The 13,691-nt window shown below is 44.1% G+C and overlaps 1 protein-coding gene across 1 annotated transcript in view; it reads left to right on the top strand.

Moving 5' to 3' along the window:
- The window catches only part of RAB22A (RAB22A, member RAS oncogene family), a 49,762-nt gene extending 37,465 nt beyond the window's left edge, over positions 1–12,297 (top strand). The window contains exons 4-7 of the mRNA XM_065921711.1: positions 83–154; positions 247–353; positions 892–1,001; positions 5,207–12,297. Coding sequence (XP_065777783.1) covers positions 83–154; positions 247–353; positions 892–1,001; positions 5,207–5,304 — 387 coding nt within the window. The 3' untranslated portion in view covers positions 5,305–12,297. The remainder of the gene's footprint in view (positions 1–82; positions 155–246; positions 354–891; positions 1,002–5,206) is intronic.
- Positions 12,298–13,691: the final 1,394 nt, after the last annotated feature.

Below are 13,691 nucleotides of genomic sequence, written 5' to 3'. Positions count from 1 at the left end.
GGGATAATGGGCTTCAAAGTCTAGTAAGAAGCATATTTAACCAGTTTTCCCAATTTTGTTGTTTATTTTTCTCTCTTTGCAGTTTCGTGCCTTAGCGCCAATGTACTACCGAGGCTCGGCTGCAGCTATAATTGTTTACGACATCACGAAAGAAGTAAGGCCTGACATACCATCTTCTTGAGACTATTCTGAAAACTCTGTTTAGGTCGCTTCAGTCTCCAGTTGCTTTCCTCCTTTGTGTTACAGGAGACATTTTCAACATTAAAGAATTGGGTAAAAGAGCTTCGGCAGCACGGCCCACCCAATATTGTAGTTGCCATTGCAGGAAATAAGTGTGATCTTATCGATGTAAGGTAAGTTATTAGTGCAGGAGATACCAGTGCTCATTGTGTGTGCTTCTTCTAACAGAGCACTATCCAGTAGAATCTAGCTTCTGTTTTATCTCTGACATTGAAAAATTCCTTTTTGTTGTTCGGTTGGGGTCCTGAAGTTTCAAACTAAAATTAAGAGTTCAGACACTCAAAGCTCATTAGATTATATATCGAGACAGGTGTGTAATTTGTTTAAACATCAGTTGCAGCACACTTGAACATGATCTGAGATTGATGTAGCCTCAGCTCCCGTGACACAGGGTACTCAAATGGAGAAAGGATAGTTTAAGGAAAGCGCGTTGATTGGCAGTTTCTCTGGACCACTTCCGTGATCCTCCAAGCAAAGGCTGTAATGGGGGGAGAAACCATGGTGATTCTTTGACCATTCCATTAGATGTATTGCTTAGTGGTTCCAGGTTCCCTTCTGATCATCATGAATCTGGTTAAATACTGGGTAGATGGGGATCACATTAAGCTCCTGATGGGTAGAGTTTGTGATCTACAGTTTATTGTTTTCCAGAGAGGTCATGGAGAGAGATGCCAAGGACTACGCTGACTCCATCCATGCAGTCTTTGTAGAGACAAGTGCAAAGAACGCGATAAACATAAATGAACTCTTTATAGAAATTAGTGAGTATCCCTACCTCATTCATGTCTTCTGTGCAGAGCAACTTAATGCAGGAATCTGGCCAGGGAGGATTTCCTCCCTATACAGAGCGGTCTAGACTCTGGTATTGTTCTCAATGGAGTGAGGTTTGAGACTTGAAGAGTGACGGTAGGTTTTCATATCGGGCTGTAATTGCTGGAAAGCTGCTGCCTGATGACTGGCCCTTCCTTTTAGGAGGAGTGTTGCTCCTGAATCAGTAATGTGCAAGGCCTTGGGGTCCTGTAAGCTGTCATTGTCCTCTCTGTCTTTAAATGTGTTTCAGTTAGTCATCCAAAGTCATCGAGCATGAATAAGGTAAATAAGATAAATAAAGGGACATGGAATGTGCGTGTAATTCCCTCATAAGAAAGTCCTCAGAAATTCATATGAGGCTCTTGTCAGTGAGAGGTTAAGACAGTCTCTCCTCACCTCCTCTTTCCCATTTCAGAAGTGTTACAGTGATGACACTCAATGGGAGAGTCTGCCACCTCCCTCTGGGACCATCCATGGATCGTATCTGTTTATTCATTTCATTCCAATTCATCAGAATGTTCACTAAGACCTGTTCCACACTCGGGGAGACAGCAGCAAGCATGACGGGCCGGCCTCTGCGGTCCACTGGGGGACAGACAGCACACAGGGAAGCAAGACCCCTACTGATGATGAGCAGGAATACAAAGAACATAAGATAGACTGCCATGAAAGAGTTTCTGCAGGTGGCTAGGGAAGGCTGCTCTGAGGGGCACTACTGGAGCCAGACCCTGACAGAGCAGGTGTGCAGAGCCCTGAGGTTCGTGTTAACTGGACGAGTCAGACTCGCACATGAAGGACAGGAGAAAGCCACACTGAGGTCCATTCTTTGGGGAGATCTGAAAGCAGAAGGGCGCTTGGCCAGCATGTAGAGGAAGAGCCAGCAGGGCCAGGCGGGGACGGCCCCCAGGGAAGCAGACCTAGGGGCACCCCAGGACCTGGGGGCTGCGGGAAGCCCTAGTGACCCTGACAGCTGGCCAGGGCAGGCTCAGCTCCAGCAGGTGGATGACAGTGGCAAGTAGGCCCCTGGCTACCCCATTACTGGGGTTACTTTTGGTTTTATTTTTATTTTTTGATATTTTTAGTTTGTTCAGAGATCTGCATTTTATGTAACATGTCACACTTTTTAAATCTGGCTACTCACTGAAATATTTTCAGAGTACCATGCAGGCCTGCCGGGCCCATATGCTGCCTGGAACAGCTGGTGGACTCTGGTATGTGAGCTCTAGTCCAGCCCCTTCCTTCCAACATTAGAGAGCAATGATATTTTTCGTCTTCCTCGATTGTAAATAACAATTACTCAGATGCGTTCCTAAAAGGCAGTGTGTAAAGTTAGTCGGGAATTTTTCACAGTTTAGTTCAGGCTAAAAAATCTAAGTGTGTGGTATTGTACTTATCACTGTTTTTGTAAAGTGTTCTATAGCAATATTAAGAATAGGAAGGTAGTGAAGCCTACCAACAGTGAAAATTCCTGTATAAAAACTAGCCTGTACATACTCATTTTAACTGTGAAGAATTAAAAAAAGTATATGTTCCAAAAAATTAGAAAAATTTAGAGAGATGTAAATTAAGTTTATTATTTACTGGGCATTGTAAAATCGAGTTAGCATGGGTCCTGGGTTTGCTGGCTTTTTATCAGTCTAATATACATGCTTCAGAGTGCTCGCGTCAGAAGTATAAAGTTCCAGGGGTTTTCACGGACTGAGTAGACTCCTGGATCAACACCCGTGTCAAGACCCTGAGGTGCCCCAAGAACCTCACCCCTCCCTCTCCCACAGGAAGCCCCCATCCTGACCACCAGCTCTTCTTGTTTTGCCTGTTTTTAGACTCTATTCTTTCTAAAACATACTGGGTTTGCTCTCTTGTGTCTGGTGTGTGTGGCTATACATCACATCTGGTAGATAGGTCCCCGTGAGCGTGTGACTCATTGTCATTGCTGTGGAGTGTGTGTCAGGGCGGCACCTCCACGGGGCAGTTACCTGCTGTGTGGATAGGCATCTGGTAGTTGTCCCCAGTTTCGAGCTATGACAAGTAGAACCTCTGTGAGCATTCTGCTTCATGTCCAGTGTGTGCACGACATGTACATGTTTTTGTTGGGGGTCTGTTTACACCCAGGAGAAGATCTGCCGAGTCATCAGGTATGCGCACATTGAGTCAGGTTTACTGCCCAGCAGTCCTCAGGGTGGTCACACCTGTCAACGCGGACACCAGTGGGATCTAAGAACCCCAGTCACTCCATGTCAGGCAGGCAGGGACATGACCCGCCACCTTGGACAGTGAATGAAGTCAAGCACCTTTGCGGCATCTGTTTACATTTTTATAATATTTAAATAGCCTCTTCTTTGTGATTTTGCCTGTTTTCCTGATGGATTTATCTGCCTTTGTCTTAATGTTTATAGTTTATTTTGGCTGTGAGTCCATTGTTGGTTATGTCTATTGGAGAGCTCTACTCCATGCCTTGACTTTCATTTTTGGATCAACTCCTTCCATGAACTGGAGCTTTGAATCTTAATGTATCCACTTTGTCCTTACTTTACCTTGCAGTTAGCTCCTGCCTAAGAAATCCTTCCCTATTCCCAGGTCATGAAGATGTTCTCCTCTGCTTTCTTCTAAAAGTATTTCAGAGATGGCTCTGTAATACCAGCTGTGTTTTCAGCATCCATTTATTGAGAAATAAATGATGACAAGAGTCAGTAGAACTTTTAAATAAATTTGCATTGTGGTCATAACAGTGCATGCTGGCATTTGAAAGTGCTTGTAGGACTTACCAGGGGTGCTTCCTCACTTCGTAGGCACCATGCTATGTACTGCCCCCCGCCCCGCAGTTTGCAGGCTGCTGGACGTGCTGGAGGCTCCCGTCTGGGCACCTGAGGACCTAGGAGTTGGCAGATTGCTGCTCTGCCTCGTTAATGCCAAACATGTGGGTGTCAGTTCATCCCATGGTTTCAAAGTACCTCAGCACCAGGTGGTATGCGGAATGGATGCTGGAACATAAAGCTAGAGAGACATGCTGCTTTCCTCCAAGAGCTTGGGGCCCCATTCAAGGAAGAGAGAGATCGCTGCCTGAACAAACACGTAATAACGGGCTTCTAGTTCCTGACTAATGTGAGCGTCCAAGGTGCTAGACAGAGTTAGGAACTGCTCCTTGTACTGGGAGCAGCCCTGGAGTTATCAGGGAGGGTGGGTGACTGGGTGATTTAAGATTTCTCTCGAAATTGACACTATGCTTCATGGAGCAGTAAAGTGAAACCCATTCATTCTCATGCACTGTTGGTAGGAGAATAAAGTGGTGCAGCCTCTTCAGAGAGCAATTTGGCAGCATCTGTCAAAATTTAAATTGCACGTCCTTCCTGCATTTGTGCTAGATAGACCCTGGGAATGCAGTGTCTGTGTCAGATGAACACCCAGGAGTGGAACTACATGACCAACTCTTCCCAGCCAGTCCGTTTATCCTACACCAAGATAGTCTTTGCATTGTTGTTAATGACTTCAGAATATTGGAAACAAGCTAACTGTCTGTGAATTGGAGATCAAGGGTGGGACATCCACAGACACAGCAACACAGAGTGTGTAGACAAACTCTGCTTGAGCAGTGCCCAGGATGTGTGACATGAGAGCAGTCTGCTCCTGCCTGGGTTTTAAGAACGGGGATGGGTGCGTATGTGTTCTGTGCATGTCTGCGCACACCTGTCTCTGGAAGGTGGCCTCTGCTATAAGACAGAAGGACAGGGACGTTCTGATGCAGTTTATTTTAACATGTTAAATCTTTTTCAGTAAAAAAATGTATACTAAATGCCAGGTGATACTCTTCTTTGGACCCTCGGACCAAAAAAAATGACAGGGAAAACTGATGGCAACAGAAAGTCTGGAACTGATGGCAGCTGAAAGTTGGGTGAATAGTGATGTTCCAGTGACGAGTTCTTTATTTTTGCCAAGTCCCATAGTCATCCCATGAGGTCCCCAAACCAGGGGAGACTGGGTGAGGGGACCCAGCAGTGCTGCATGTTACTTCTGCAGCTCTTCTGTACATCTAAACGTTTATTACCTTTTTTTAATTTTAATGAGACCTGTCAAACTGCATGTGTAGAATGGTCATGTATGAGAAAGAAACCTGAGAAAGTGAATGCTCACTGCCCTCCCTCCTGTCCTCTCGGTTTAGGTCGAAGAATTCCATCCACTGACGCTAGCCCGCCTTCTGGTGGAAAGGGCTTCAAACTCCGCAGACAGCCTTCGGAGCCAAAGCGGAGCTGCTGCTGACCGGGCCTCGGCCCCCCGGGCTTCCCAATGAAGTAGGTGGTCCTGACAGGTCTAGGGAGGGCTAGGCCCCGCCTCTGGGGGTCGCCTGCCAGTCTTGGATCTTCTTCGGGCAACAAGGATTCACAGGAATTGACCGGTTTCGTCTCCCCTTTGGAGACTGCAGCAATAATACGTCAGTCTGTGGACTTCCGTCCTGTAAAGAATCTCTGTGTACACAGGGACTGCATCGTTGGCTCCTGATCTTGCTGAGAAGGAATGTACAGTTGTGTGGATGGTAGGATGAGATCATTGAGTAGCTTTGTAGTCAAGATTCTATGTCACATTTGTAAAGGGAAAATTAGCACTTTTGTGGTTCTTGAGGGGAAAAAAAATGACCTTGTGGAGACATTCCTTCCCTTGATTTCCCATTGCCACTGTTAGAGGGAGTGGTAGCATTTAGAATATGTGCAGTTACCACCATGGAGGGATGGCAGTTATGATCGTCTAAAGCTGACGTGGGTTGTTTCTGGGGCTGATGGAGAGGCACCCACCCCTGCCGTCTCTGACACACTTTCCATTGGGTGCAGCAGCCCAGGACCCTGTCGCACGTGTGTCCCCAGGCACGTCACTGGCACCTTTTTAGGTAAGCTCTGACGATCGAAATGATGGTGGTAGAGAGACTGCCTGGAACATGTTGAATTGCAGATTCAGTTTAAACTGACTAGCCATGTTTTCCAAAAGAAGAGAGGAAGCCCAGAAAGTGGAGTAAATGCTGTCTGTTTTTTATTTAACCGAGCTGTCTTGGTGGGGGAAACAGTTATCTGCCGCTTGCTTAGCACATGTAAAGTTGTAGTCATATATTTATGAGACCACTGCTTACAGATTATAAATTATGTAAATACATTAATAAATTCTATGTTTCGTTTAACACTCCATTCACTCTTGTCCCCGGCCTGTCGCGCGCCCCCCATTTCTCAGTCCGTGAGGTTCTTTGAAGCACGTTTACGTGGTGCAGAAGCATAGAGCATGTGGCTCCGGGTTGGCAAGGGTTTCTCTGCCTTCTCTCCCGCCACTCCTCCCCTGCAGTCCTGTCTGGAAGCCCCCGTGCAGACAGATACCGCTTGGAGAAGCCTGACTCATCCCTCCTCGCCTCGGGGTACAGGACCAAGCTCCTGAGCCCACGTGATTTACCTGGTCTTGGAAATAAGCTGCTTCCAGCTTTCACAGCAGCCTCAGACCAACTGTTTGAAGAGCGCTTCTTCTCTTGTTGTTAATTCCGCGTCTCTTTCTCTTATTTTCCCCTGCCTCTCTTAGTGGTTAACACTCTTTTCCCTCAGGGAGCCTAATGAGCTTTTTAATATAATCTAAAAATAAAGCACTGAAGTGAAGTTGGTGAAAATTTGTTCCTGGTCTAATTTGGCACCCTTCCAACCTGAGTATTGTAAGGGAAGGAAATTTACAAGATTAAATAGGAAATGAAACAGCTTGAATTTCAAACCAAATTGTGTTTTCAGAGCTATCCTTAAACTGAACAGTCAAAACTTTTAAAAATAATGGTTATTTCTTCATGCCCCCCCACTTAATATGGTTAGATTTTAATGGGAAAATTATAACTCAGATTAAGTGAAAAACAATTCCCTTTCCCATGGTGTATATCTTGAACATTTGGATTGTTTATTCTTTTATTGAAATCATATAGAAGGAATGTAGGTAGTGAACATTCTCAAGTTGCTTTGTTTAAAGTGCGTAGGGACTGTCTCCTCCCCTGGCATCTAGCTTTCCTCCCCAGTGTGAGATTAGCAAGATTTGGACAGCGTGCGTGATTCCAGGGCTGGGCACTTCACACCTAAGGGTGATTAGGCTTTACTTCATATACATCCAAGTGGACTGGCCATCAGGCCACTGCCCTGGTCGGTCCCTGACATTCCCACCACCAGGCCTCTGTCTCCATGACAACAGAATAAAAACACTCGACTTACCAAGAGATGAGGCGTGTGTGGCCCTTTCTTATTTCACCAAAAGATGACACGGATCTGATCTATGACCTTGACATTTTTTCCACCACAGCTGTCCGTCAGTGTGGCTGGTTTCATGGTGTCGGGGTGCACAGGGAAGGTCAGGCAGAGTGCTTCCGTGCCTCTCTGGTGGGTGAGGCCTCCCCTTCAAGCGCCTCTCACCCCATTGTGACGTGGGCTGCACAGAGCCCAGCACAGTCCATCCTTCAGCCCCCGAAGCTGCCGCCTTCTCCTGATTCTCGTGGTCCTCCTCACCTGCTCCCCACATAGTTCAGGGGCCTCTCTTGCCCTCATTTTCCTCAGTCTGTCTCAGAAATCACTGTGGCTCTGTACCTCACATGATGTCTTCTTAATACTCAACAATAACAATGGCACCTTGCTCTCTCAGAATCCATAATCCATACTCGATGAGAACAGGGGAAAAGATGTTTTCCGTTACCTTGTTTGCTTCTAAAGCACAAGGATGGATATTAACATCAGAAGCAGTGTTTTATTTTGAGCCCACTTTGGATTATTCACCTGAGTAGACAGTGATTTAATACATGTTTCATACATCGTTTATTCTTACTTCTTATCATGAGAAAAAGCTAGCTTGTGAAGGAATTGAGACACAGCCCATCTATAAAAATCTGCTTTCGGTTCTCTTATGACACAGGGCCATCTTTAAAAACTTGGGGGACTGAAAAGAGAAAAGCCATTCATTAGCTCTGAGTGTCTGTTGATTCCTCTCAGAGAAATGAAAATCAGGTCTTTGCTGGCGTCCAGTCCTAGGAAGCAGTGATCTCCAGAACTCTTGTTTCACACAAGTGTTTTTTCTGATTCTATGATAACTCATTAATTATCATTTGGTGATTAAAAGAGCATAAAGGGGGAGTATGATTAAGTGTCCTTCATCTTAAACTCTCTTTAAGAAGTGATTAGGGAGAAGTACCTACTGCAGGTCCTTCTGGTTCTAAATGAAACCTCCATCACCTGCTCTTCAGCCACAATCAGGCCCCAGTGCTACACATTGCAACAGAAAGGTTTGGTTCCTGTAAAATAACTCACTTCCTTGTCACCCATGTATGATTTTGTGGGAAGTGCCCGGCCCCCATTATATACACACTTCCTGGGTGCCTCCTCACATCTGAGAGGACCAGACTCTGTGCCGGAGGCTCCATCACTTAAGTGGGCCGGTGTCCTTCTTGAGGCCATCAGGTTTTGTTATTTCTACATGTGTAGAAAGGGAAAGAAAACCACATTTACTTCCAGAACTTCTCTTTACGTTTTTGTATTTATTTCCTTTCTGTTCTCAAGAAGGAGCATAGGTCTGTGAGACCTTCTAAATTAAACCCTGACAGAGTAATGAGAACATCCTCAGATGACATTGCATGGCTTTCCTGGAGACGTCAGACCAGCGTGTCCAGACTGTTACAGCATCACATTAAAACGGGCAAGTTTAATTGAGACAGCAGTACACTAATTGGCATGTCAGCCTCAGAGCTTGAAAAGGCATTTGTTCACTCTTAAATGCATCCTTCATGGTCTGAGAGTACGTTTCAAAAGAGGTTATGTTAAAAAAAAAAAAAAAAAAAAAGAGGTTATGTAAATTCTTATAAGCATCTTTTCACTCTTTTTATTTTTTCAGGACACGCTGAGAACGTGATTCATGGCCCCTTAGTATATAAGAAATAAAGTGTGCAGCATGTTATATATATGACAGACGAGACCCCCATACATTCAGATGTCTCTGCAAGAACCTGTATAAGCAATGAGGAAACTTTTCCCTTCTGGGGAAAAGTCACTGGAATTCCCTTCACTCTCATCTATACTAGGGACCCACTGTAGAACATCTGGGGGTAATGACAGCCCACAGACTCAGGCTGCCTTCCCTCTCTCAACTCATTAAGCTACAAACGTTCTCCCCCATCTCCATAATGAAAGTTAAACGACAGTGATAAGCTAGAGAGTGGAAACTTGTGAAAATCCTTCCTTATTTAAATTTGTCGTAAAGGGACGAGCAGCATGACTTGTTTGTCTGCAGGAGATTGTCTCCCTCTTTAAAGTCAGTTTTTTTTAAAAGAAGAAACAGGATGTACCTTCAGGGGTCGAGCAGTGACCATAGACCTGCTCTCACTTACACGTGGTCCATCAAAAATGTTTCAGTGATTCAGAGTAATGTTTAGGAGATGTGTACTAACTCCTATGGTACTGTGATTAAAAGACGGTCCAAGTAACAGAATTATCCAGGAGGTAAACATGATGCTGTATGGTTTTAGCAGAGGGAAGTGGGGGTAGAATTTGGCCTTGGACTGAAAGAAATGACCCCTGCCCATTTCTCTTGACAACAAGGTTACTTGTCTCAACTTCCAGTAATAGAAATCCAGGCAATGTGATCATCTGATTTGCAAGAAACATTAGTGAAATTCTGGGACATTTGTCCTGTTTTATGTGCAAATGAAAGTTCAAAAAAAAATTAAGAAGGTGTTACATTTTTCAGGAGCCTCCACTTTTTCAGTCCAAGAGAATGATATGTGAGTGGCCTGTTATGATGAAGTTTCATTAGACATAATGAAGAAAGGGAATGAATAGAACCAAGAATCTCCTTATTTCTGTTTGTCCTTCAGGATTCTCATAGCATATAAGGAAAATGATTTACCCTCCAAATCTAGAAGGACTTCCAGAGTCATAGATCAACTTTAATTTTTGGTCTGTACCATCAGAAATAACTAATGTCTGTGTTCTTTCCTCTTAGAGCATAATCAATTCCAGATAGGTTAGAATATGTGTGGCTTCCAAACAAAAAGATTCAGAAGTTTAATAAAAAGAAAAGTCTTGAATCTTCCATCTTTTCCTTTTATTACCTTCAACATTTTAGGTAGATAGTAAGATTAGGATCTATCATCAGTAGATACTAGAGTTAAAACCATGGAGTCTTAACCGAATATTTTTTTTTTTTTTAATTCATTGCCAGTTCATTTTCAGATCAGTGTGGATGGTCCTGGAGTCCAGTGCCTCATCAAAATGCTTCATAATGGAAACAAATAAAATTCTGGGTAGCTTTCCATGAGCAGGAATTCAAGTGCCAAGAATTCAGCTAATTAATGGAAAATCCTCAGATAGGACTGATTGCTTTTTGAAAGCGCCTTCTCGAAATTGTCAGTTTTAAAGTGTAGACCTTAATCATCTTGTTAATCCTGCAAAAGAAACAAAACACACTGGTTTGATGCAACTTCTTGATTTGGGGAACTTCTTCGTGTTTCTGGAAGCGAATGGTTTAATACAATACTGAAGAAGAAATCCATCTTTAAAACAGCATTTCACACACAGAGCCAGTAATCTTCACTCAGAATTAAAATTGTTCAGGAAGCACCCACCTTTCAGGTCACGGAGAAAAGCCCACCACCCCTTCTTCCACGAGGCAAGGCCAGAGCCCACACTGAGCACCGAGCTGCCATGGGGCAGGCCAGGGCTACAGGGAACACCCCCCCCCCCCCCCGCCCCCGCCAACTTCAGAAATAGTCAGCAGCCCATTATTTCACGTTGGAGCTTAACGCTTAATTAATCATTACTGATTTTTTCATGAAATTTATACTTGAATTGTCAATTTGACACCCACCCACCCACCCCCACTGGAAAAACCTTGAAAGCAGGGCTTAAATTTGTATACCTCCGCTTACTTTGCCCATGAGGTTATTACACAGTTTAGGACACTTTTTCTTAATATGGATTATGCACGTAATGTCAGGTCAATCCAGCGTGGGGAGAGTTACCAGTATCTGGTTGGTCAGAGCCACCGATGGGTGCCTCTGTTTTTAAACCATTTGTTGTGTCGTGTGGATAGAGTTTTATGGCCCTGGAAAAGATTTCCTTCTTTCACTCTCCTCCAGCAGCTCAATCTCTCCATCATCCCACGTTATGAGTCACTCACACAATGGTCCATCACGCCTCTGACCTTCTTAAGAGTTGACGTCTTGACTTCCTTGTGATCAAGGCCATGATTCTTGCCTTATTTCTCCTCTTTTTGCTGCCGGCTCTCCCTTAAAGACACAGGGCACCCGCCACCGCCTCAGCGTGTGCGACATGCCTTCCTGTACTGCCTTACCTGGTCACAGCAATGAGATTTGCCCACCTCGTCCCACGAGGTGGGAAAAGCAAGAGGCAACCAGTGATGTCAGACAGCACACAGGCTAATTTAGGGGGAGAAGTCTAGTATTTCCAGAGAGGAGATGGGCAGTACTGGTTTACAGTGGCAATGTGACCATGTCACAAAATGTTTTCAACCACTGGCAATGAGGCAGGTTAAGTGTCAGAACTTTGACTTAGTTTGTACTAGATAGAACATTTGTTAAACTTTGGAAAACCCTAAGTCTAAAGTCTTGAAAGGAGATACGGAGATAGATGAGCCTAGACATTTAAAAAATAAAGCTAAGCCGTTGTACCAGCAATTCTTATTTCTCCTAAGAATGTCATGCCTTTTCAAGACCTGATGCAAGGAGTAAGATATTTGTGCCTTTTTCTAATAGTGTCTATTATGGGAAAAAAAAAAAATCAAGTTGCTTACAGTTTAGACCGCCTTGTTGCACTATAAGCAGCCCAGATTCATAGCCATGGCTCCCCTGCATGATGCATTGCTTGACTACCTGTGATGAAATATTGTAATGATGGTTTGCCAAGCTTGTATGAATGTTTGAAGACTTTATTTTTGCAGTCATAACCTTGGGCTGGACCTAAGTCTATATATAAACCATATGGTGTCTGTATTGTTTGTAGATGCTGACGAAAGAACTTGATCTTTTGATTTTTGTTGTAAGATTTTTTCTTTTTATGTTTAGGCTGGTAGTAAATCATTTGCAAATGGTGGTTGATTTGGCATACTTCTAAATTGTATTGTTTCAGCTTGGATATTCTACACTAAACTTTTATAGAGTATAACATGCTAAGTCACTACAAAATTTGTTGTATTGTAAGGCGAGTGTAAACATTTTGTTAATAAAGTGCTATGTTTACAGATAACATATTTGCCCTTCAGCTGGTTTCTCTTTATGATAGTCTTCATCACACATTTTTCTCCCCCGCCCCCCTTTTTTTTGGCTGTGTCTTGGAGCATGTGTGATTTTAGTTCCCCAGCCAGGGATCAAACCCACTTAGGAAGTATGGAGTCTTAACCACTGAACCACCAGGGAAGTCCTTCATCACGTGTTTTTCTTAACTAAATCTCCTGAAATCATTTTTAAATGATTTTTGAAAACTGAAATGCCAGAACTTTGGTAGCTGTGGTGTCTGGTGAGCAGCACGGTATTTGTATCCATCAACCCAGCTCCCAACATCTCCCCCTTAGTCACCTCCTCCTTCCTGTCCATGTCCTTCCAGAGTTCAGATGGGGAACCCTGCTGGAGGCAGGCCCGCAAAGCCTCCAGCAAGCATTTGGAAGGAACACTGTGTTCTCACTAACACAGGTTCATGAGCAAAAAGTTATACCATCTTCTGATATCTGGTTGGTTTCATCAAAGGTGCCAGTGTTGCCATTCTGAGTGGACTTCAGCCTGGATACCCTCAGTGCCATGCAGTGACCACAGAAGCACAGCTTCACAAACTGGTTTTCTCTCTGACATCCCTCTGAGATAGAAGCACAGTTGCCTTCATGCCGTGTTTGTGTTGACAGCAGATGTGTTCACCTGAGGGAACCTGAGAGAGCAGAGAAGCCTGCAGATGGACAGACTGGAGTTTGAGTCTCAACCTAGCCCTTCCTGGGCTCTCTGGCCTTAGACAAAGTTCTTACCCTCTCTGAGTTTTGTGACCTTCATCCATAAAATGAGAAGGTGAAAGATAGCCAAGCAACTTGACTGTTGGGAGGAGATGCTCTTATAACTGGCATTCAGCACATTGTTAACAAAGAGTACGTTCTCGCATGTAATTTGAAAATTCATCTCCCTGATTGTCTTCATCTGTTTCAGTTAAAATAGCTGTTTGTCATTACTTTAGGTTTTTTCGTTTCTTCCAATTTTTTGAGACATACAGGAAGCTCCAGTTGCTCAGCATCCTTGCCAACACTTGGTATGTTCTTTTCCACTTTAGCCATTCTGGCAGAGGGGTAGTGGTATCTTACAATGGAATTTGCATTTTCCCATTCTATGTATGTTCTTTAGTCCACATCCTCCAGTGTTACAGGTGATACGACACCCACAACTAGAGCTGCATGTGTGGGGAGCCCCAGACCCGGGCTCGACTCACAGGTCCTTAGTCTGTTCAGATACACTAAAACAGAAAATAGACGGAGTTGAAAAGTGAACAAGAACCTGGTGGGGGAATGTTTGCTGCATATATGACAGAATGAATTACTATCTACAGTGAACTAACAGTGTCCAGGATGCAGAAAGAACCACCCTCAGAAAGGGAAATAAAAGGACCCAT

The sequence above is a fragment of the Muntiacus reevesi genome, chromosome 2, assembly GCF_963930625.1.
Source record: "Muntiacus reevesi chromosome 2, mMunRee1.1, whole genome shotgun sequence".
Taxonomy (NCBI): Eukaryota; Metazoa; Chordata; class Mammalia; order Artiodactyla; family Cervidae; genus Muntiacus; species Muntiacus reevesi.
Note: the sequence above shows the minus strand (reverse complement) of the source record. Positions and strands in the feature narration are given on the sequence as shown.